Raw genomic sequence first — 26216 nt, 5'->3', positions numbered from 1 at the left:
ACACTGAAGAAGAACTCCAGAATTTACTCTCCATCCTCAACTCCTTTGGTTCCATCAGATTCACCTGGTCCTACTCCAAATCCCATGCCACTTTCCTTGACGTTGACCTCCATCTGTCCAATGGCCAGCTTCACACGTCCACCCACATCAAACCCACCAACAAGCAACAGTACCTCCATTATGACAGCTGCCACCCATTCCACATCAAACGGTCCCTTCCCTACAGCCTAGGTCTTCGTGGCAAGCGAATCTGCTCAAGTCTGGAATCCCTGAATCATTTCACCGACAACCTGAAAACAGCTTTCGCATCCCGCAACTACCCTCCCGACCTGGTACAGAAGCAAATAACCAGAGCCACTTCCTCATCCCCTCAAACCCAGAACCTCCCACAGAAGAACCACAAAAGTGCCCCATTTGTGACAGGATACTTTACGGGACTGGATCAGACTCTGAATGTGGCTCTCCAGCAGGGATACGACTTCCTCAAATCCTGCCCTGAAGTGAGATCCATCCTTCATGAAATCCTCCCCACTCCACCAAGAATGTCTTTCCGCCGCATTGTGTAAACAGTGAATGTAAAAGACCGTGCAGTGCAACTGTGCAAATGTTGGCTACATTATTTATTCTTCAAGAACTGTGATCTTTCGGTTAAGTTTTACTGCTCGTACATGTTCAACAGTGAACTATTGTAGCAGTATGTGGAGATTTGCCTGGAAACTACAAATCCCATTTTTCAGCCCATGTAACGACGCAGTACATCAACACCAAGGACAAACAGATGAAGAAATAAAAGCAGGTGGAACTGCTTCAAACAGGAACAAGAAATTGACTATCATAGTGCTTTGTATAATGTTTCCCATTACCCATATCAGCCTGCATTAAGTGTGAAATGTGAAAGTTATATTTTGTCATACCGTGGATTACAACAGTGATGCATGTATGCACAAACAGTCTGGAACAACTTCCAACCTCCTTACTGATTTCAGTGATGAGTCCAATGCTTTCTCACACTGACAAGACAATATTCTGCAAACTACTCCAGGTTTACACAGTGGCAACTAATGTGAATTTACAGGTCCACCCATATCAGGTGCTAGATCCAGCCAGCTGAGCCGTATAAGGAGGTTCTTGGGTTCTCATCCATGCTGTGTGTGTGGTCCCTGGGATTTCAGCTGCCTCCCCCCATATTACTTAAACTAAAACATCAACAACAAAAATTTTGTAGAGAATATACAAGGTGGTGCAAATAAAAGTGGTCTGTAGAACATAGATCCAGGGTACAAAGAAACACAACAGAAGAAAGGAAATACAGTACTGACCTGACTACAGTGGATGTTGAAAGTGACCACCATTCATCTCTTGGCACCTTTGGGTCCTGGTCAGCAAGTTGCTGAAAGTAGATTGAAGATCTGAAATCTCATCTGAAATGTTCTGCTGCAATTCTTAAATACTATGAGGGTTTCTGTTATATATCTTACAGCTGAGGGCTCCCCACATAAAGTAATTGCACACTTACAGATCAGGTGACCTATGTGGCCAGCTAGGGCCACAACCAGACTAACTTCTCCTAACAACTCAGTCAGGTGTGAAGATTCTGTAAATGTGGTCCAAGGTTTGGGTGGCTGTATGGGTAGTTGCTACATCCTGTTGGAAGTAACTGTAGGTCTATTCCTCCTCCATTAATGCTGCCACAAATGGTTTCAAAACGTTGGCAATGTAGCACATCAAAGTCAGCGTCTAATGAAAGATGATGGGATTAATAATGCAGCATGTGGACACTGCACATCAAACCCCAATCTTCTGATCATGCAATGGTGTTTGTGGAAGTTGTACAGATTCATTGCTAACCAGAACCTGTGATTCTGTGAGTTAACACAACCACTCATGTGAAACCAGGCTTCTTAAGACATAAAGAACAAATCCATGTCCAAACTATCTCAGTGAACAGCCACTCATAAAACTGGAGGGGCTGAGGAGCATCTGCTGGTCTTACTGTACAAACAAAGGACACTCAGTAGGGATGCACCTGCAGGTCCTGGTGGAGTATTCATCTGCATGATCGACATGATATGCTGATCTCTTGCAAAGTGTCAGGTTGATTTGATAGGGCTCTGAAGCATTTTCTGGTGAACTGCAGATACATTCTGTGATGTTCAGGTGCATTTTGGAATGTTTTTTGACTTGTTCGAAATGGATCCTGTCAAATGCCATTTTTGGACTAAGTGCTGAATGGCACTCTTTGGTGGCAGTTTGATATCTTTCAATTTCTCAGCAAACAACTGACCATACTGTTTGCACTACTCTGTTGTCTCCCAACTTTCCACAACAAACACCTGCTGCTCCACTGTGAGCACCATCATCCCCTCTGCCTTTCTCCACTTGGACTGACACAGGCTGCACTATGCTCTGAACAAGTGTGGATCACCGTACAAGTGTGGATCACATGGTGGGTGCATACATGTGTGCACATCACAGAGTGTGGTTATATTTGTACATTCATTTCCAACATTTCCAACTGTATCCACTAATCTGGGCCACTTTTATTTGCCCCACCCTGTATATAATGAACCTTTCATCCCAAAATGCAGAGCCACAGCATCTTTGGTGATATTTCCAACTTTGTCACTTTATAGAGCAACAAATAAGAGCACACCCAATGATGGCAAATTCAACAATGACAAAGAGGCATTACACCACCAACTCATGAAGACACCAGAGAAACAGTTGTGACATCTGATCTATGACGACGTAAAGGGCAACAGAACACCATCTCAGCTTTAGAGACATCTCTGTATTTCAATCAATTCATTGCTCATGCCAGACATTATGCTTTGGATGCTATTGCTTATGAAACTACCACCACAAATACAGGTGGGAATGACCTTGCATGAAAACAAAATGACAGATATTTGGAAACCTGCAGCAACTACAATTCACACATGTACTAGGCAACAGTGACCACTGCCAGTGCCTTCCTGGTACAATACACTGCCTGCAGCCACTACTAGCCAATGTGATCTGAGTAGTTCTGTACACTCACAAGACTGATGTCACTAGCTCCCACCTTGAGACCACTGATCTTTGGCCAGCTGTACCAACTGAGCCCATGGCAGACAATAACAGTGCTAATGTATCATAATTTTTACCTAACATTCCAAATGATATATTTTTCCACTTTCTTGGTGTACAGTGCGTGAAATAATACTGAATCACAGTAAAATTAGAATATAGACTTCTGGACGACAAAAGAATGATACAGGCAGGCTGTTGTGACTGTGATTGTGTTGGTTCCATGATCACTTTGGCGACCAGGCACACAATTACTTCAAGCCATGCAACCACCCAAATACAATAAAAAATACAGATTGCAGCAAACACTGATGGTACCCACTGCTTAGACACATGGGGCAAACTAGTTTTTCCCCATTATCTCAGAGACAGTGGTAAGCTCTATTTGTTAGATCACTCAACAAATCAGTACTTTCTGATTTAAATTGGCTTGTATGTGAGCTGCATCCCCAGGGAGAATTCTTCAATGGATTTTACAAAACCATCCATCCAACTGTGAGCCACAAACAATACCCTTATCAAACTTCACAGCACCATCACATGAACCATAGACCCTGGCCTCCATAAACTTTTGTGGTAGCTCTTCAGTATGGATTTTCATGAGCCAATCCTGAGTGTGGATTTTCTCCACTGCTCTCATATCTTCCCAGATTTGACCGAGGAATACTTATACAGACCTATAGTGGAGAATCAGTACTTCAGGTCACCAGTAGCTTGCCACTTTATACACATCTGCCTTCAGAGGACACAACTCTATGTGCATCTTCAGGTATGATCCACATGAATGGGACAGGAACCATCATGATGTCAACAGTGAATACATATGTACAGTCGAGACAGAATGCAGTACTTGTTCCACCAAAGACATAAGTCAGTACAATGAATTTTTCTCACAATTTGCATGCATCCTCCGTGCCTCTAGGTTTGCATGTGACAATTGAACAGACAGGTATTCAGTGCAAAACTATGTATAAAAGCTATTACAATTATGTTGAACCATCTACAATTACATCACAACCTGTGACCAATGGCTTCCTAACCATCATGGGTCCTAGGATACAACAGTCACCTCTAAGCACAATACAGAGCCTGAAATCACCACATACACTATCCTCTCACCTCCAAGGTAAGAATTCCCCAACTGCAACTTGATGGCCTGAGCACATACCTACAATCCCACTATGACCAACCCCACCAATCTCCGAGGATCATAACATCACATTTTTTTCTTTCCCTCTCACTGAGAAATGGTCCAACTGTGCCATACATAGCAGCCAGCTAAAGCACGATTGGTCACACACAGCTGCTTGAAAATGACTTCAGCAGTTGCAACCTCCAGTAACCTCCACCCCCAGTGCTCCACACTCCCAGGGAATGGGGGAAGGAGAGAGGGGGTGTGTCTGTGGAATCTCACCATCAATAAAGCAAATATAAGATGATAAGATTTTTTGATCAGTGGTTCAGCTCCTGCAAGGTGCATATCTTTAATGTTACCAGTCTGCTGCATGCTATTGTATCATGTCCATACATCTTGCTCTCTCTCCATATTAAGCAATAAAGAGTGAGTGAATTCCATTTATCTGTTCTCTGACTTTCAGTAAGAGCATTCCAACAGAGTATTTGCTACATCTATTTTAAATATTTTAAAATCTCTATGTAAGAGATTTGTCAGGCTTTGTATAGTTTTCATGTCTTATGTGATAAATACAGTCCACTGTGTATTTTAACTCAGAAAGCTTTGAAAATTGCATGTCATAAGCCAAGCAAGAAAGTTTGCTCTGTATTACTTACAATGATGACGCCATTCATCCATCATTAAAGAAATAACTTAAATTTAACGAATATTATTTTCTGTAAGGTATCAATCAATTATGAATTAACAGTTAATGTTACTAGTATCTGTAGCTTAATAGTGAACCAAATGCAGAAATAGTATCTTTGAAATAATAACATTAGAAAAAAGAAATTGGGAAATAACAAGTTGTGAAATATAGACAAAAAAGTGTATCATCCTATTTAACATTTGCAATAAACTCAAAGTCAGGCCAATTAAAATTATTTACTAAATAATTATCCAGCTTAACATTTTGATTACTATCAGTAGGGTATAGTTTGAATAAAATTTTCATACAACAGATTAACAATTAACTAACTTTTACTTCAAGTCTTTGCTACATCTACTTTACAGGCACTGTAATTTCTGAGCATAAATTTTTTGTTGTTGATGTGAATGACAGTGCAGCTATTAGTGTTCTTACATGGCTATATTATATATCAATGCAGGTAAATTAAATGGAGAGTATACAGTAGCTTTAAAGATAACAGAATAACAGTTGATATGTAATAAGATTTCTGAAAAAAATGTGTAGTAAATAAATATAAAAAAGCATTTTCAAAGGCAAAATTTGAAGTTTTCAGAACATTAAAATTTACAAAAAAAGACCTTTAACCTTATTCTTTAAAGTTTAAATGTAAAATGAAAACTGTAGTGGATGTAAGACTGTGCTGTCTAATCAAACTTTCAAATGAAGAAACTTTATTCGCTGGATATTAACCACCATAAGTACTCTTGGTCACTTGAACACAAAAATGATAGGCTGATAACATTTTTATAGAAACAATGAAGATAAACAGTACGGAATAGAAACGAAAACAAATTCTCTCATCATTTAGTTTTGCCACTCTTGCATTGGCTGCGCTTTGCATAATTGGTCAACCTTATAAGCAGTAATGAACTCTCTGACTTGCATTCAGTGTAACTCAAAAGAAACCCTTAATGACAATACATCTACATGCAATATACAGTGTTGTAAGAAAAACAATAAACTGTTAGTTGAAAAACTAAGTTTACTTTTCCATGTCAGATAAATTATGGTGAAACAACACATGTAAATGCTGTCAAATAAATATATCCTCAAGATATTATTTGTTTATTGTCTCTTTAATATTGCTGTACTCTCCAGTCCCTGGATTGTAGGAAGCATACAGATCATATTTTTCTGTGCGATTCCTATAAAAATCTCCCAGATTATCATCAAAAAACTTGTTGATACCCCTCCGTTTAGGTGAATTTCCATCTGTCAGCTCTGACAAGTAAATGCGATTCTTATGAGGTTGTTCTGGAATGGGAGTGACCTATGTACAAAAGAAAAAACAAAAATATTATAATTTTGTTATATATTTCATTATGTAAATATTTTTGTTGCATGTCTTTAACAATTATCATCTAAAACATTTATACTCACAGGCTTTGTCCATGTCTGTTGGTGAGGTCGATAGTCATACATTGTTGTAGTACGATAATCAGTTAAACCATAACTTTCCTTATCAACATGTTCAGACAACTTCTTCCTACAACACACACAAGGAACTAGGGACAAAATAATAAATAAGATATGTAACCTAAAACATCATAAAATAAGTAATCACACGCTATACTTAGTACAAGATGAAACTAGTCAGTTTATGTTGTTATTCACTTTTAAAAAAAACTAGGATTAAAAATAGGAATCTGTAAAGATGATAGAAAATCTTTCATTTTGTTACTGAAAGAAGGCTTTCTTCTAGATCATTGAGAGAAAAGAGACACGATATTTGCATGTCCCTTTTGCAATGGCAGCTGATCAGAGGAGGCATGGGAGGGTAAGCTTCCACACATTTCTGTGGTAAAAGTAGCAGCAGTAATTGTTTTTACAATAAACTTATACGCATATTTGTCAGTGAGAGTGAAAGACATTAGCTTCTGTTATTTCTTGTAAATCACCAGCACCAGAGAGCAAGTCAAAGGGCGAAAGCTGAACCCTAACCTAATGCAGCCAGAGGCGTGAAGCATGTGGCGAGGTGACCAGATGCGTGCATGCCTGCCTGCAAATTCTCAGTTGCTGTGGTAACCTGACATCACTAATAGGGACAGAAGAGGTGGTACAGGCTTCCATAGCCATGATGCGGTGTGCTTCACTGTCACAGGAGGCCAGCAGCTGTGGTATTGCCCTCTATGTTTCTTTTATATTAGTTGTCCTGTGTATAGTGAATATGGATGAAGACCAACCTTGTACAAGGACTGATGTAATGTTTTCAAGCAAGGACATCAATACTTCCTTGCAGGAACTTTCTTTTTCAAGGAGATGCAAAACTGAATGGGTTGGGTTGATTTGGGGGAGAAGACCAAATTGCGTGGTCATCAGTCTCATCTGATTACGGAAGGATGGGGAAGGAAGTTGGCAATGCCCTTTCAAAGGAACCATCCCAGCATTTTCCTGAAGCGATTTAGGGAAATCGTGGAAAACCTAAATCAGCATGGCCGGACGGGGGATTGACCTGTCATCCTCCCAAATGCGAGTCCAGTGTGCTAACGATTGCCCCATCTTGCTCGGTGAAACTGAATGACATGAAATTTTGAAGAAAGGACATCTAACACTGGCACTATGCCTTCTTCAGAATGATAAGTTCAAATCACATGCATTCCAAAGTTCATCGTATGAGCAGCACAAGTAGTTATGTGCTAACCCTACAAAAGGAAAATTATTCAGCTGGCCATGTTTGCTCTTAAGCACAATAAAACCTGTGTGGTCTGCTGAGGGTTTTGATGATCTGAAGAATGTGTCTAGAGGTTTATCACAGCACACTTCTTCTAAAGATCATCTAAGTAATTTTATTTCATATAAATAATTATGAAAACAAGTGTTTAGTATTTCAGAGCTACTTAATGAGCATCACAAACTGATGAAAATCAGACATAACAATGAAGTAAAACCTAACAGACACATCATGAAAATTCTAACTGATGTCACAAGTCTTTTGTATCAGCAGGAGCTAGCTTTCAGAGGTAACAGTGAGACAGAAGATTCCCTGAACCCCGAAACTTTCAGAGGCATTTCAGGGATTTTCAAAAACTATACAGAATGAATTAGTTGAATGTAGAAATTAGAAGATTTGTGAATAATTGCTACTCACCATATAGCAGAGATGCTGAGTCAAAGGCAGGCACAACAAGAAGACTGTCAGAAAATCCATGGGTGTGCCCACGCAAAAGCACACTTTCTAGCTGCTGAGGTGTGATCATAACAACCAGAGACTCGATCATATGTGTATGTGAGTTGTGTTTGCAGGCGCATGTGTATGTTATATCTCTGACAAAGGTCTTGTTGGCCAAAAGCTCATTTTCTTCTTGTGCCTACCTGCAACTCAGCATGCCCACTATACGGCGAGTAGCAATTACCCTTATCATAATATTGTTACATTCTATCCTGGGTTTTCCATTGTTGAGATTTGTGAATATAAATATTTCAATTTGAATAGAATCTCATTTTATGCCTGCATTTTGAATGAAATAACAGACATATCAGACAAACCACAATGCTATAGTGTTGTGAGATTAGTGGATGTCAATGGTAGCATTGAAGAACACTTCTTGATTTTCATTATGTTAGCCAAGCTAGAACTTCTAATGTTTTATTCACTGTGCTAAGTGGCATGTTTTGAATTATGACACGAGCAACAAACTTATGGGTCACAAACTGATGAAAATCAGACATAACAATGAAGTAAAACCTAACAGACACATCATGAAAATTCTAACTGATGTCACAAGTCTTTTGTATCAGCAGGAGCTAGCTTTCAGAGGTAACAGTGAGACAGAAGATTCCCTGAACCCTGAAACTTATGGTTATGACAGTGCATCCATTCTGGCAGGCGAATGAAATGGGCTGCAAGCTAAGGTCCATGAAATTACTCTCCAAGCTAATTTTACTCACTGTTTTGCACATCACCTAAAATTAATATTGCAGCAGAGGTGTTCTTATACAGAACCATTAAGAATTTTTCCCCCACTTTTCAGGATATTCCTACTTCCTTCCACCAGTCTTCCAAATGGACAGCAATTATCGACAGTATTGTTGGTAAGCACAATCATTCAAACAGTGAAACAAGATGAATTTGTAATGCTAGGATATTGTCTGCCGTTAATGAATCTGTTCAGTGCTAATTGAGGTCTTAAATGTACTGATTGACTGTTGAGACTCCAGGGCAATGACTGCTTGAGCAGCCTGTGGTTTTAAAAGTCGCCTCCTAGACTTTGACTTTGTTTTTCTTCTGTCTGTTTTTCAAAACATATTTTTAAAGGCTTAGCTGCAGTTTAACATTCTTCAGAAAAAACAATGACACATAATGTTGCAACAATGCTGTCTCAAGAATGCAATAGGTTAGAAGAAAAACTTAAGAAATGAAGATAAATTGATCAACTTTTTAAATTCCACAAAACACTTGACAAATTCTCAAGCTGAAGCTTCCATGAGTAAAGCTGAAATAATGGATTAATACTTTGACAATCCACTTGTGGGTTTTACATGGCATTGAACTGTAATGACATACTTTTAGGATCGAAAGGACATTTATTACGTCACTTAATAGAGTGAATACAGAAAGATGGCTGTTGAACATAGCACTAGAACAAACAGACAAGAATACAAAACCAAAGAGCACAGTCAAAGAACTGTCACTTTGTGTCAGAGACACAACAGAGACCCCCCACCCCCCCACCCCCCGGCATTTGTGGAACATGGCAGGGCAGAGCTAGCACATGTCCACAAAACAAATCTTCGTGCCAGTGCAGCGGGCGGAGGTGGTGTCTGGCACACGAAGTGTGTAGCTCGGGCTTGTCATCGTCAGGGTCCCACGTGCAGCTGGTGGTGATTCAAAAGGGGCCACAGTGGCGGTTGCAGTGGGTGAGGTGTCAGCGGAGTTCGGCAGGGAGTGGCGAGAAGTGACTTCGGGAGGGACCACGCAGGCTTTAAATGTTGTATCGAATCTGTACTCAGGTGGCCGTTGAGTAGAATCATGAATGTATTGAACCTGTGACGTAATACGCTGTGTGGGCCAGAGTACAGAGGTTGAAGATCTGCACACACAGAGTCATCTCGTAACATGATGAAATTGTATGATTTCAAGTCCTTATGAACAAACACCTGTGGCATGGTGTGAGTGCAAGGTAGGAGCGGGTGAAGGCAGGCCACATGAGCACACACTCATTCGATGTGGGCTGGTAGGTCAGTAAGGTCTGTCAGAGAAGTGTCCTCAATGAATTTGGCATGCAGAACGAGCGGTTCACCACACAGGACCTCAACCAACGAAACATTGACGTCGTTCTTGTGCACGGAGCAGATTCCCAGCAACACCTACGCCAGAGCCTCAGACCAAAGCCTGCCATGGCACATGAGTGCAGCTTTTAGCATTCTGTGCCATCGCTCCACCAGCCCACTGTCCTGTGGACGATATGCAGTAGTGTGAAGTTTCGCCACCCCATACAACTCACACAAGCGAGCAAAAAGCAACAACTCGAATTGGCAGCCCTGCTCCATGGTAAGTGATAGGGGGCAACCAAATCTAACCACCCACACCAAAATGAATGCATGAGTGATTGTCTCAGTTGTAATGTCCACCAGGGGTACCGCCTCAACCCAATGAGCAATGGGTGACGCGGTCGATTATGGAAAGGATGTATTTGTATCTATTGGAGAGGGGAAGAGGACCAACCATGTTAATGTGCACGTGGCACAGGCAGCCCCTGGGGACGTCAAACTGTCCTAAAGGTGGTTGCACATGTCTGCTCACCTTGCTCCATTGACAAGGAACGCATGCGCATAACCATGAGCGGCAATCGTGCGTGTGGCACGAAACGTTCGGTTACGAGTCATGTCATTGCCCACGTTCTGGGGTAGGCAAGATTATGTAACACGTCAAAAATCCCATGCCGAAAGGGCGAAGGCTCCAAGGGGTGGGGTGAAGCAGTAGAAACGTCACAGATGACAGGAGTTGTTGACCTGTGCAGGGAAATAGGTTTGATGATGAGCGAAGATCGGTCATCCGAGAGAAGACATTGTGTGTCTGCATCTTCAGCCTGAAGCCAGGCCAGTTCCTCTAAGTTCAATGAGGTGGAATCATCAAAATGTGGGACAGGTAGTCAGCAACTACATTTTCCACACTGTGGATGTAAGAAGCATCTAAAGAATGTTGGCAAATAAAGTACATGTGCCAGAAGCGGCACAGTGGGATATCTTTTGCTGGGTTGTGGATCGTGTCAACAAGAGGTTTATGGTCTGAATAGATGGTGAAAGTGTGTCCTTTGACATCACTCCTGAAATGTTTGACTGCCTCATAAGATGCAAGGAGTTTGCAGTTGAAGACCGACTATTTACATTGACTCCTTGTTAGCATTTTTGAGAAGAAACGGAACGGCTGCATTGAGTTGGCAGTGTGCTGTTGGAGAACAGCAACTACCACCAACTCACTAGTGTTGGTAGTGATAGAAATCCGTGCCTCAGGGTCAGGGTGCACGAAAGTGATAGCCTGGCTATGGCCAATTTCAAATTGCCACAAGTGTCCAGCATGGGCCTAGTCCAGTCCAGTTTATGCTTTCCTGGAGAGGGCATCGGTTAGAGCCAACTGGATGGAGGCAGCCCAAGATATATGTCGCCGATAAAAGTTCACCATCCCTAGGAAACAGTGCAGTTGTGCGTAATCCTCAGGGAGAGGCAGGGTGAGGATGTTTGCAATTCATGAATCAATAGGGCGGAGGCCATCAGCCGAGACCATAAAGCCAAGGAAAGTTACAGATGTGGAATAAAGCTGCGATTTTTCATGGTTGATAATCATGCCGTTGGTCACAAGAGCTGCACGAACTGGGTCAAAGTGAAATTGGTGTTCCTCTGCAGACGAAGAAAACATAAGTATGTCATCCAAAGAGACAAAAGTGAAAGGAAGTGGTAGCAAAATCGAATCAGTGAAACGTTGCCATGTCTGCACAGCATGTTTTAAACCATAGGGCATGAAGCAGTATTAGAAAAGGCTGAAAGGTGTAATGCTTCCGTTTTTGTAATGTTTGGCAGGTGCATTGGAATTTGGTGATTTGCTTTCGAACATTTCAAGACAGAAAAGAACTTCGAGCCATGCAGTAACTGCATGAAATCCTGGATATGAGGAATCAGATAGTTGTCTATAGTAGTCCTAGCATTAAGGGACCTGTAGTTGCCGCACCTGCAGAACAAACCATCTTTCTTAGGCACCAAGTGGATGGCAGAGGACCAGTTGCTGTCCAATGGTCAGAGGATACCCAAAGCCAGTAAATCCTGAACTATCTCTTTTGCTCACAACATTTCAAAGCATTAAGACATCCAGATTTGTGACATACAGGAGGGCTGTCTGTGGTGCGGATTCAGTAGCAGGTGCCGTGCTGATTGCCAAGACCCACAAAGGGAGGCATGCATGGTGGGGCAAGACGGGGTGCATGAGCGGCGGCAGTTGACTGACCTTGGTGTGCCAGGATGGCATGTACAAAGTGCCGGCAGAAGGCGATGGCTGAGCACGTGATGGCCATGGCTGAGCACGTGACGTGGTAGCCATGGAAAGTGAGTGATCGTGTGAAGTGGGAATATGAGCATCTGAGCCGGGCCGGAATGACATGGGTGGTGCCTTGGCGGGAGACGGCGACAGTGGGCATGGCGTGATAGCTACGCGAGGTGAAGGATCCCGTGAAGCAGGGACAGGAGCATCCTGCAGGTCAAACTGCATCCATGTGTAACCGGCAGCAGGAAAGGTGCAGCTCAACACAGGAGTGAAGTAGACCAAAGACACAGTAGGAGAGGGAGGCTGCATTGACAGGAGCGACTCTGCAAAGAGGCAGCATATGGTAACTCGTGTATAAGCCAATTCAGCAGAGGTGGTAGCAATGTGGGAGCGTAACTCCACGTTAAGAGTGCACAGTCCATTGATCTGCTTGTGGAAATCCAAAAAATCGGAGACGAGCTGTAATGTCTTCAAGCAGAGAAGCACATGTGGGAAGCATGGCCAAGGATGCGGAGAGTGGAGACGTGCTGCACTCGTTTGAGCATGGAACAGTAGAACCATACATGTGACAGAGTATAGCAGCCTGTAGGTCTGGCAAAAGCTTGTAATGGTGTAGAAAGTCCAACCTGATCACAGGTTCATCCATGTCGGCGATGTGGAAGGTCCAAGTAATGTCACGCACTGGTACAGATGAAGTGACCTTTTTGATGGAGCCAAGGACCGCAATATGAGAATGATTCTCGGTGATCCGTGTGAAGTTAGTAGGAGAAAGCGTGTTGCCCGCATGCTTGACTGGAATAATGCTGACAATGCTGATGACAAGTCCGTGACATAGACGAGTTGTGCCACTAGTGCGAGCGGTGCGGTGTTGGAAGGTAGGCACCGTTAATCATCATGGCGGGACGTGGCACCTACATGTGCCTGCTAAAGTTACTTGGGTACACAAAAGGCTCATGGCAGTTGTGAGTGGTGTCCCCGTAGGTTGCATGTCATCGCCAAAGTGGGTAAGCTTGGAGGTGAGGTGTTGCAGGGCGGGCGGGGCACGCAGCTGGCTGCATCGTATCTCAAGAACACTCAGGCTGCTGCTCGGGTGAGGTCAGTTGCTGTCGGGGGTGCAGGTAGTACCTCCTGTACGCTGCCAGGAGGCAGCTCCTGGTAGGTTGTTGAGCTACTGAGGCGTGCATGCTGGCCTCTACTGGTGGCGTGTGGGACGAGTGAAGCAGGGCTGCCAACTGAAGGTGGAGGCGATGTCGTCTGTGACAGGTGGTGTCAGTGACGAATGATTGTGTAGGCCCGATTGGCCACGCGTAGGCGGACCTTCAGAGGGTCGGCGACATGCGATAGCAGGTGAAGCTGTAGGCCCAATGGTAGTTTGTCCATCCACAGAGTCCACAGCATGGCATCGGGTAATGCTTGGTAATCAATCAATGTATGAAGGTGCTGCCAGAGCTGCGAAGTTGTCTGGTTGTTGAGGTGCTCATCATGGATGATGTGGTGGATGGCCTTGGACAGAGGGTGAGAAAGGCATTTGATAAGCAAAGATTTCACCATCACATACTTAAGTGAAATAACAGCATGAGTAGCAGATCACTGATTAGGTCAGGATGGTCGTGGAGGTGGCGCACCAGGCAGACGAAAAGTACATCGTCGTCCAAGATCCTGTGGATATCCAGTAGATGGTCCACCAGGGTGAACCAAGTCTTAGGGGTTGCCCTTTTGCAACGCAGACAGCTTAGGAAATCTGGTGGGTAACACATTTTGATGTAGCACCGGCAGGCAAAGATCTGTGTCGGCGGTTGAGGGAGCCCCTGATGCCGGGAGTGCAGTAGCAGTGGGCGATGCGTTGCCCGAGGTCTGTGTGGGGGGGCAGCCGCAAGCAGCACATGAAGAGGAGTAGGCCGGTGGAACCGATGGCACACATGTGTCCCAACGGCATGCCCAGAGGCAGGTGTGGCGTGGATATAACGGCTGGTGCCGTTGAAACAGCAGGCAGGAGGTGGACACGATACACCCTAGGGGGACTGAACCCAAAACCAGCACGGAAAAAACAGCCAGTGCCATTACTAGAGTGGGCAGAAAGCGATCTTGATGTGACCATGGATCAATGGTCGCAGCAACTGGCATGGCTGAGGTGATCGGTGTTGCTAGACGGCGTGCAGAGTGGGCCGGGGGGGGGGGGGGGGGGGGGGTGTTACAGTAATGTTTCAATGACGTCAGAGCAGGATGTGTGACCCCATGCGTATAAGCATTCGGAGTACAGTTCTGGAACTGTGTCTGCACATCAACCGGAGGGTGAAACACAACGTCCTTCACACGATTATCATTCACAATGATGGTGGGCGGTGTGTACTGTCCAGAAGCAGGCCTTGCTGCATAGTAGCATTCAACAGTGGCCATGTTCGGCTGACAATGGTTAAGTGGCCGCTGGCATGGCAGAGGCCAGCAAATTGTTCACTTTTAACCAACTGTACATTAGGAACACTATTAAAAATGCAAGCACAATTGCTAGGGTGTGACACATCTGCACAAAATGACACTGGTAGGTTCATTGTTCTCAAGACAATGTGGGCAAATGCATAATGTTGGAGTCGGGCTGACCACTGTGGGGTTTACATAACGTTGAACCATAATAACACACTTTTAGGATCGAAACGACATTTATTTCATCACTTAACAGAGCAAATACAGAAAGATGGCTGTCGAATATAGTGCTAGAACAAACAGACAAGAAGACAAAACCAAAGAGCATAGTCAAAGAACTGTCACTTTGCATCAGAAACACTACGCACTGATATCAAAATACAAACAGATGTATTTCGAGGTATTGGATAATATTGTAACACAACTAAAACAAGATTTTCACATTGTGATTAACTACTCTTTCTTGAAATAAGCAATACTACTCAGTTTATCAATTATTCAAAGTACTCATCTATGTCATAGAAACTTATTTTGAAGTTCAATATTAAATTTTACTTCATCTGTTATTTCCTTCATTTACACTGGCAGAGCACTGTAAAGTTTCATTCCAAAATAACTTACATGGTTATGGGTTTGTGTTGTCCATACTCTTTCTACATGTAAATTTCTACAATTGCAAGTATTGTAATTGTGGCAGTCCTCATTGGCACGTAAATTGTTCAGGTGTGCTCTTGCACATAGAATGTTTTTAAATATATGCACAAACAGTGGGGGCCTACAATGCATTCTTGGAGAATTGTGTGTTATAATTCAAATAGCTCTTTTATGTAATTTGAAGGTATCTATTAAGTGTAATTTAGCTTTACACCAAAATTCTATACCATAAGATACAATAGACTGAAAGTAAGCAAAATACACTAATCTAGCACACTCCATGCTGCATACTCTAGATACTGTCCTCAATGCAAAACATGGCAAATAAATACTTGATATGGTCTTTCTACCTTACATTTTGATCAGTGTGCATGCCAGATACTTTGTGGACTGCACAGTATTTATCTCTTTGTCACTCAGTTTTAACTGTATATCATTTCCTTGGGTTGTTTTCCATATGGTATATAATTTGTTTTACTGAAGTTAAGTGTTAACTCATTTGCATTAAACCACTGTTGTATGTATTTCAGGACTATGACAGTTGTGATGGACAGTGATTTTTTATCATCACCTATAATTATGCTTGTGTCATCTGTGGACAACATAATATTGGTAACATTTAAATAAGGCAAGAATAATAAGAGACCAAGGACACTTCCCTGTGTGACACCTATTTCCACTTTCTCTGCATCTGAAACCCACTTGATTTTCTCATTATTATGATCTGAGATGATTTCTACAACCTGAGTTCTGTCTTGAAGGAAAGATTCAAACCAATTCCACACAACTCTTCTTACTCCATCTATTTTACCATAATTTGGAGATAGATCTAAGTTAATTCCCAGTACGCATTTTTTATTGTCAAAATTCCTGACAATCTCTTCAGTATATGCACAGATGGCTGATTCTGTGCTGTGGCCTGAACGGAAGCCATGTTGATTGCAGTTCAGAAGTTTGTATGCATCTAAGTAATTTATGAGTCTGATTTTCATTAATATCTCTAAAATTTTGGAAAATGGTTGGAGAAGGGAAACTGGTCTATAATGTTCTACCTTGTGTGGGCCTCCTTTCTTAAAAAGAGGCCTATCCTTTGATATTTTCAACCTCTGCAGTAACACCCTTTCGCTGAGTGACAACTTGGAATACATACCAGGGGCTTTATAATTTGTTGGGCAACTTTTTTAATTAGTGACATAGACACTTCATCACACCTGTAGACATGTGTGGTTTTAGACTCATTATCACCTTTAATATTTCATTTTCATTTGTGGGAGTTAACATAATACTACTGTGTACATTTCCATGTACATGGTATGGATTCCTTTTTACAAATGTATGGTGCATCCTTCAGTTGCTCACAGATGAGTGATGAACTGGAGACTGTATTTTATTCCCAGCATAAACATTTCACTCTATCAGTTTGGGAGACCCTATGAAAAGAATGATTGAGAATGAAACAGATCAAATTATTCCAGAAGCTTTCAAACAATTTTGTCTAACAGTCACAATTCCTGCAACAAGTTTTTCAGTCGAAAGGAGTTTTTCTTGTCCTAAGCACATAAAAACATATTTGAAGAACAGTATGATGCAGGATTGCTTATCAGCTCTTTCTTGTACCTCAGTTGAAAAACCAGTGCAGCAAATACTTGGAAGCCAAGACACATGATATGATAAGTCATCAAAAGGTTTGGGAGGAGAAAGGGTTATTGATGTAACTTGTTTTATCAATAACAATGCCCAGATGTCTAATCTACAAGCTCATTTGTAAATCAAAATGAATTATTAAACAATGGAAAATCCAGGATGGAATGTAACAATATTATGAGAAGGAAAATTGCTACTCACCATATAGCGGAGGTGCTGAGTCTCAGATAGGCACAACAAAAAGACTCTCACAATAAATGCTTCTGCCCATTAAAGCCTTCATCAAAACACACACACACACATACACACACACACACACACACACACACTGTCTGCAGTCTCAAGCAACTGAAACCACACTGCGAGCAGCGCACCAGTGCATGACGGGAGTAGCAACTGGAAGGGGCTAAAGAGGAGGCTGGGGTGCAGAAGGGGAGAGATAGTGTGGTAGAGGTGGTGGACAGTGAAGTGCTGCAGGTTAGAGGGAGGGCAGAGGAGATGTGGGGAGGAGGGTGGGGGGAAATAGCAGGGAAGGAGAAAAATAAATAGACTGGATGTGATGGTGGAATGACGGCTATGTAGTGCTGGAATGGGAACAGGGAAGGGGCTGAATGGGTGAGGACATTGACTAATGAAGGTTGCAGCCAGGAGGGTCATGGGAATTTAGGATGTATTGCAGGGAAACATCCCACCTGTGCAATTCAGAAAAGTTGGTGTTGGTGGGAAGGATCCATATGGCACAGGCTGTGAAGCAGTCATTGAAATGAATGATATCTTGTTTGGCAGCGTGTTCAGGAACAGGATGGTCCACTTGTTTCTTGGCCACAGTTTGTTGGTTGCCATTTATGCAGACAGACAGCTTGTTGGTTGTCATGCCCACATAGAATGCAGCACAGTGGTTCAGCTTAGCTTGTAGATCACATAAATGGTTTCACAGGTAGCCCTGCCTTTGATGAGATAGGTGATGTTGGTGACTGGACTGGAGTAGGTGACGGTGGGAGGATGTGTGGGACAGGTCTTGCATCTAGGTCTATTGCTGGGGTATGAGCCATGAGGTAAGGGATTCAGAGCAGGGGTTGTGTAAGGATGGACAAGCATATTGCATAGGTTCAGTGGACAGTGGAATACCACTGTGGTAGGGGTGGGAAGGATAATGGGCAGGACATTTCCCATTTCAGGGCATAACTGGCCATTAAAATTGCTACACCACAAAGATGACATGCTACAGATGCGAAACTTAACCGACAGGAAGAAGATGCTGTGATATGCAAATGATTAGCTTTCCAGAGCATTCACACAAGATTGGCGCCGGTGGTGACACCTACAGCGTGCTGACAAGAGGAAAGTTTCCAGCCGATTTCTCATACACAAACAGCAGTTAACCGGCACTGCCTGTTTAAACATTGTTGTGATGCCTCATGTAAGGAGGAGAAATAAGTACCATCACGTTTCCAACTTTGATAAAAGTCGAATTGTAGCCTATCGTGATTGCAGTTAATCATATCGCGACATTTCCGCTCGCGTTGGTCGAGATCCAATGACTGTTAGCAAAATATGGAATCGGTGGGTTCAGGAGGGTAATACAGAACGCCATGCAGGGTCCCAACAGCTTCATGTCACTCGCAGTCGAGATGACAGGCATCTAAATGCATGGCTGTAATGGATCGTGCAGCCACGTCTCGATCCCTGAGTCAATAGATGGGGACGTTTGCAAGACAACAACCATATGCACGAACAGTTCAATGATGTTTGCAGCAGCATGGACTATCAGTTTGAAGACCATGCGTGCAGTTACCCTTGATGCTGCATCACAGACAGGAGCGCCTATCATGGTGTATTCAACAACGAACCTGGGTGCATTAATGGCAAAACGTCACTTTTTCGGATGAATTCAGGTTCTGTTTACAGCATCATGATGGTCGCATCCGTGTTTGGTGACATCGTGATGAACACACATTGGAAGCCTGTATTTGTCATCGCCATACTGGCGTATCACCTGGCATGATGGTATGGGGTGCCATTGGTTACATGTCTCAGTCACCTTTTGTTCGCATTGACGGCACTTTGAACAGTGGACATTACATTTCAGATGTGTTACAACCCGTGGCGCTACCTTTCATTCGATCCCTGCGAAACCCTACATTTCAGCAGGATAATGCACGACCGCATGTTGCAGGTCCTGTACGGACCTTTCTGGATACAAAAAATGTTCGACTGCTGCCCTGGCCAGCACATTCTCCAGATCTCTCACCAATTGAAAATGTCTGGTCAATGGCGGCCGAGCAACTGGCTCGTCACAATACGCCAGTCACTACTCTTGATGAACTGTGGTATCATGTTGGAGCTGCATGGGCAGCTGTACCTGTACACACCATCCAAGCTCTGTTTGACTCAATGCCCAGGCGTATCAAGGCCATTATTATGGCCAGAGGTGGTTGTTCTGGGTACTGATTTCTCAGGATCTATGCACCCAAATTGCGTGAAAATGTAATCACATGTCAGTTTTGGTATAATATATTTGTCCAATGAATACCCATTTATCATCTGCATTTCTTCTTGGTGTAGCATTTTTAATGGCCAGTAGTGTAATTGAAACCCTGTTGGAGAGTGTAATTGGTTGCTCCAGTTCTGGGTTGTACTGAGTTACAAGGGGAATGCTTCTCTGTGGCCAGATGGTGGGACTATGGGAGGTGGTGGGAGACTGGAACGATAAGGAATGGGAGGTATGTTTTTGTACAAGGCTGAGAGGATAGTTACAATCAGTGAATGCTTCAGTGAGAGCCTCAGTGTATTTCAAGAGGGACTGCTCGTCACTGCAGAAGTGATGGCCATGAGTGGCTGGGCTGTACAGAAGGGACTTCTTGATATGGAATGGGTGGCAGCTGTCAAAGTGGAGGTATTGCTGGTGGTTAGTAGGTTGATATGGACAGAGGTACTGATGTAGCCATCTTTGAGGTGGAGGTCAACATCTAGGAGGTGGTTTGTTGGGTTGATTGGGACCAGTTGAAGCAAATGCGGGAGAAGTTATTGAGGTTCTGAAAGAATGTGGATAGGGTGTCCTCACCCTCAATCCAGATTGCAAAGATGTTATCAATGAATCTGAACCAGGGGTGTTTAGGATTCTGGCTTTTAGGAAGGATGCCTGTAGATGGCCCATGAATAGATTGGCATAGAAATGTGCGATGCGGGTGCCCATAGCCATACCCTGGACTTGTTTGTAGGTAATGCCTTCAAAGGAGAAGTATTTGTGAGTGAGGGTACAGTAGGTCATGGTGACTAGGAAGGAGGTTGTTGGTTTGGAATCCGTCAGGTTTTGGGAAAGGTAGTGTTCAATAGCAGTAAGGTCATGGGCATTAGGAATGTTGGTGTAAAGGGAGGTGGCATCAATAGTGACAAGCAGGGAAGCATGTGGTAAAGGGACAGTAACTACAGAGAGTCAATGAAGGATATGGTTGGTATCTTTTATATAGGAGGGTAGATTCTGGGTAATATGTTGAAGAGGTTGGTCTACGAGAGCAGAGATTCTCTCAGTGGGGGCCAGTAACTGGCCACAATAGGGTGTCCTGGGTAGTTAGGTTAATGGACTTTAGGAAGCATGTAGAAGGTAAGAGTGCAGGGAGTGGTAGGGATTAGTAGAAAGGTGGACTCTGGGGAGAGGTTCTGGGATACACCTAAAGATTTGAGTAGCAACTGGAGATCCTGCTGGATTTCTGGAATGGGGTCACTGTGTCAAGGTTTGTAGGTGGAAGTATCTGACAGCCTGAGGAGTCCTTCTGCCAGGTAATCCTTGTGGGTCAAAGCTCCAGTGGTGGAGCCTTTGTCTGCAGGTAGGATTATAAGGTTGGGATCAATTTTTAGATGGTGTACTGTGGTTCTTACTGCAGATGTAGGGTTAGTTTGCATGTTGATGGATTTGGGGAATGATGGTGAGGCAAGGTTCAAGATTAAGAAATTCTATAAAGATAACAATGGGTGATTTGTGGGTGGGGGATCACAGTTTCATGGAGGAGTCAACTGACTTAGGTAGGGTTCAATATTGGTCTTTGGTTGAGTCTGATTGGTAGGGTTGGTGCTAAAAAAGAGTTTTTGAACTGTAGAGACCGGTAGAATGAGAGAAAGTCATTAACAAGTCCTGCATATTTGAATTTGGAAGTGGGGCAAAAGGTAAGGCCATCGGAAAGGACTTATGTTTCTGTGGGGCTAAGGCTTCCATTCCATACCCAGAAGTGCCTTCTGTAGAGCCTGGGCAGCCATGGTCACCACATCTGCAGTGACAAGCTGTCCCTCTTGAAATATACTGAATTTCTTATTGAAGCCTTCACAGATCGTAACTATCCTCCCAGCCTTGTACAAAAACTGATCTTCCGTGCCTTATCTTCCTGGTCTCCCACCACCTTCTGAAGTCCCACCGTCTGGCCACAGAGGAGTATTCCCCTCATAACTCAGTACCATCCAGGACTGGAGTAACTGAATTACATTCTCCGACAAGGTTTTGACTACCTTCCGTTGGCCTTGAAATGATAAATGATCTGCCCACCATCCTTCCCACCACTCCCACAGTGGTATTTCACCATCTACAAAACCTACACAATATACTTGTCCATCCTTACACAACTGCTGCTCCCAACTCCTTATCTCATGGTCCATACCCCTGTAATAGTCCTAGATGCAAGACCTGTCCCATATATCTTCCGACCACCACCTACTCCAGTCAGGTCGTGAACATCACCTATCCCATCAAAGGCAGGGCTATCTGTGAAACTAGTCATGCGATCTACAAGCTAAGCTGCAACAACTCTGCTGCCTTCTATGAGGGCATGACAACCAACAAGCTGTCTGTCCACATGTATAGCCACCAAGAAACTGTGGGCAAGAAACAAGTGCACCACCCTGTTGCTGAACATGCTATCAGAAATGACATCCTTCATTTCAATGACTGCTCCAGAGTCTGTACCATATGCATCCTTCCCACCAACACCAGCTTTTCTGAATTGCACAGGTGGGAACTCTGGATGCAATACATCCTACGTTCGCATAACACTCCTGGCCTCGAGCTTCGTTAGTCACTGTCCTCATCCATCAAGCTTTCTCCCTGTTCCTTTTCCAGCACTACACAGCCATCATCCGACCATCACACCCAGTCTTTTTACTTACTTCCTTTTCCACTATTACCCCCCCCCTGCCCCTCCCCCATCTCATCCATGCACAACGTCTAACCTGCAGCACTTCACTGTCCACCGCCTCTGCCATACTACACCTCCCCCCCTCCCTGCCCCAGCCTCCTCTTTACCCCACACCCAAACTCTATCCCATCATGCATGGTTGCTGCTGCTCGCAGTTTGGTTTCAGTTGCTTGACACTGCAGTCGTGTGTGTAAGTTGCAATTGTCTGAGTGTGAGTGTGTGTGTGTGTGTGTGTGTGTGTGTGTGTGTGTGTGTGTGTGTGTGTGTGAGAGAGTGTGTGTGTATTGATGATGAAGGCTTAAAGGCTGAAAGCTTTCATTGTGAGAGTCTTTTGGTTATGCCTATCTGTGACTCAGCATCTCCGCTATATGCTGAGTAGCAACTCTTTCCTTCTCATAATGTTGTCATTATTGTTATTATTGTTAGCAGTAGTAATAGTAGTGGTAGTCATTATCATCATCATCTCACTATTAGTAGTAGTAGTAGTAGTAGCAGTAGTAGTAGTAGTAGTGGTCATTAGGAATGCTGCGTGGGTGTACATTAAAAGCGAGGGAGAGGATATTTTCCAGTACATTTCCTGGTCTCCCCAGAATTTAGGCCCATAATCCACCATTACCATGTTGACACACTTGCTACCAGCACTGTTCAGTTACTTACTACTGTAAGTAACTGAATTTCATGTCACTCTGAAATATACTGGGTAATCAAAAAGTCAGTATAAATTTGAAAACTGAATAAATCACGGAATAATATAGATAGATAGGTACAAATTGACATACATGCTTGGAATGACATGGGGTTTTATTAGAACCTAAAAAATACAAAAGTTCAAAAAATGTTCGACATATGGCACTTCATCTGATCAGAATAGCAATAATTAGCATAACAAAGTAAGACAAAGCAAAGATGATGTTCTTTACAGGAAATGCTCAATATGTCATCCATCATTCCTCAACAATAGCTGTAGCCAAGGAATAATGTTATGAACAGCACTGTAAAGCATGTCCGGAGTTATGGTGAGGCATTGGCGTCGGATGTTGTCTTTCAGCATCCCTATAGATGTCAGTCAATCACGATACACTGCGACTTCAGGTAACCCCAAAGCCAATAATCACACAGACTGAGGTCTGGGGACGTGGGAGGCCAAGCATGATGAAAGTGGCGGCTGAGCACACGATCATCACCAAACGACACACGCAAGAGATCTTTCATGCATCTAGCAATATGGGGTGGTTCTAATAAAACCCCATGTCATTCCAAGCATGTGTGTCAATTTTTACCTCTCTATCTACATTATTCCATGGTTTATTAAGTTTTCAAATTTATACTGACTTTTTGATCACCCAGTATTACTGAACTCACTTTGGGAGGGAGAGGAATTGCAGCAGAAGAGCAACAGTTGTCTCACAAACCCAAGATTCATGAGCAGTGATTCCCAAGGTGAAATAAGCTATATGTCATTCATGTAGATCAGTCCATAGCCAAATGTGTAATGCTGAATGTATCAAATGTATTTCCTGTAAAGTTGCTTGTGCCCTTTGGGTAATTCTAAATGACAAATATGTAAAGGATCTCAGCTGACAGTGCCTATATATTGGTTTAGTGAACCATGATTTGAGAGTTCAGAGATAAGTTAAGGTCACTGGGTTTGCTCCAGTCACTGCCAAGAAGTGTGGCACGATGCAATATTGCATAACTTAGAGAGTGTGCGATAATATTGGCCTGCTTTATCTATTTGTTTGTTGTCCTTGGTGTTGACATACTAGCTGAAAAATGAGTTGTGAAGTGCAACTAATGTATGCTGTAAATGATGTATCCGACAGATACACATTTGCTTTCACAGTTGTTTACTTTCACTGTTCACAACCCCCCCCCCCCCCCCCCCCCACCACCACCACTACCAATATTTAATAGTTTCCAGGCAAATCTCCACATACTGCTACAATAGTTTACTGTTGAACATCTACGAGCAGTAAAACTTAACAAAAAGATCACAGTTCTTGAAGAATAATCATGTATGTAAGGAGTAGACACTTATTGCTTTAACACATGGCCTAATTGTTTAACACACATCACAGGTAAGTTGAAGCATTGTTCTCGTTCTAACCAACACAGGTTCCTCGTCTGAAACTCGGCAATGGTCTGACTGTTTCGTGAACAAAAATCGGGCCCTTATATATCATCACAGTAATAGGTGCTGAAACTGCACATTGTTCAAAGTTAAATTTACAGAAATTACAATTAAAACTTAACTTATTAAATTAACTGACTACATCGAAAAGTTCTGTCTTTCTAACAGTTTCCTCTACTACAAAAGTTAGGCTGAATTATTTGTTTAAATCATGAAATTAACATATATTATTATGCAAACAATACTTTTGACAAAACTGTTAATTACGTTGGAATTAATTAAGGGCTGGTTCTGCTAATGTGTTTCCAAAGAGAACCAAATAGATACTTTTAAGATTACTAGTATTTTGTCTTCCAAATGTTTATAATTATTGCAGAATTTGTATTTGTTTATATGTCAACAATAGGATTTAAGTTACAAAACAATTACTTATTTCACCCTATAATGAAAGATACTAACTAGGAATAGTCAAAATAAATTAGAAAATCAATTACATACATAAAACTAATCACAAAATTAGATCTGGTGTTATATTCTTTAAAACCGAGGGCCAACCTTTCTCTTTTATGAAATTGCAAATTATGCTTATGTATGTTAATGGTACTTAGTTAAAAGTGGATAAATGAATTCTAAGGTGGCAGATGTCAAAACAAGAGATGAAGTAAAAATATCCCCACTTGATTCAACACAAGTATGGCTCTTAACTTAACCATCTGTTCATCTGGATCAGAAAAAAAGATAAAAACTTTTGAAAAGAGGTAAGAACTTTATCTAAAGGTGTTCTGCTTGCCAGTGTTTGGATGAGTGGATAGCTTTTAAGGCAAGCTATTAGTTAGTGGACAACTTCTTGTATACCCAATTTGTAAAGTTTACTCAAGCCAGTGGGGTAAGTACTCACACCCAGATTGATTGAGGAATGTATGTTGTTCGTTATACATGAAATTTCATCAAATTCAAAAAATGCATTAAGTAGCAGACCATACACAATGTGTTAAAATTTCTTTTTTGTAATTGAAGGAGATCAGTAATATCTGTAATATTGTCCCCCTTTATATAGAGAAAGCTTAAGCCTTTCAAACATGTATGTAACGTACATGCTATGCAAATCACCATGAAGTGCACGGCAGCAGCACTGTATCACATGTTAAAGTTGTTTCCCATTCCAAACAGTTTTGGAGTGTGCTCGCTGCAATTACATAGTCTAATTTTGTCTCCATGTTCTCTACAGAAGTAATATGGAGGGGGCTGAAGTACATTTCTAGATTCTTCAATAGTTCTCAAAATTTAGTAAGTAGGCTTTCATAGGATAAAAGCCATTTATCTCTAAGATCCTTCCAGTGAAGATGTGTTAGTATTTCTGTGACATTCTCCTCTGGGTCAAGTGACCTACAACCATTCATGCTGACCTCCTTCGAATATGCTCAATATCCTCTGTTGGACCTGTTTGGTATTGGTTCCTCACACTTGAGCAATATTCTAAGATGGGATGAACAAATGACTTGTAAGCAGTTTCCTTTGTAGCCTGAAAACATTTTCCCAGTATCCTGCCAATAAACCAAAGTTTACCACCTGCTTCATTTGCAAATGAGACACTTAGCTGCATGTTACACAGTTCGTTTTGCACGGTAACAGCCACTGTGATTATTTTATTTCATACCTCAACAAATTTTTACACCCAGTTATTTACATCAATTGGCTGCAGCTTATTGAAATTATAGTAATAGGCTAGCTTATGGACTATGGTATGTTGCAGGCCATTAAACACAAACACAGAA

At 42.5% G+C, this 26216-nt stretch overlaps 1 protein-coding gene across 2 annotated transcripts in view; it reads right to left on the bottom strand.

Annotated features, from left to right (window-relative positions):
- Window positions 1-5617: 5617 nt before the first annotated feature.
- The window catches only part of LOC126263039 (uncharacterized), a 47759-nt gene continuing 27160 nt past the window's right edge, over window positions 5618-26216 (bottom strand). For both annotated transcript variants that reach the window (XM_049960011.1, XM_049960012.1), the window contains exons 2-3: window positions 6315-6420; window positions 5618-6204 (exon numbers count right to left, since the gene is read on the bottom strand). In XM_049960011.1, the coding sequence (XP_049815968.1) occupies window positions 5992-6204; window positions 6315-6420 (319 nt within the window). In that variant the 3' untranslated portion in view covers window positions 5618-5991. The remainder of the gene's footprint in view (window positions 6205-6314; window positions 6421-26216) is intronic.

The sequence above is a fragment of the Schistocerca nitens genome, chromosome 6 (assembly GCF_023898315.1).
Source record: "Schistocerca nitens isolate TAMUIC-IGC-003100 chromosome 6, iqSchNite1.1, whole genome shotgun sequence".
In the NCBI taxonomy this organism is placed as follows: domain Eukaryota; kingdom Metazoa; phylum Arthropoda; class Insecta; order Orthoptera; family Acrididae; genus Schistocerca; species Schistocerca nitens.
The sequence above is the reverse complement of the archived record's forward strand: the minus strand, read 5'-3'. Positions and strand labels throughout refer to the sequence as shown.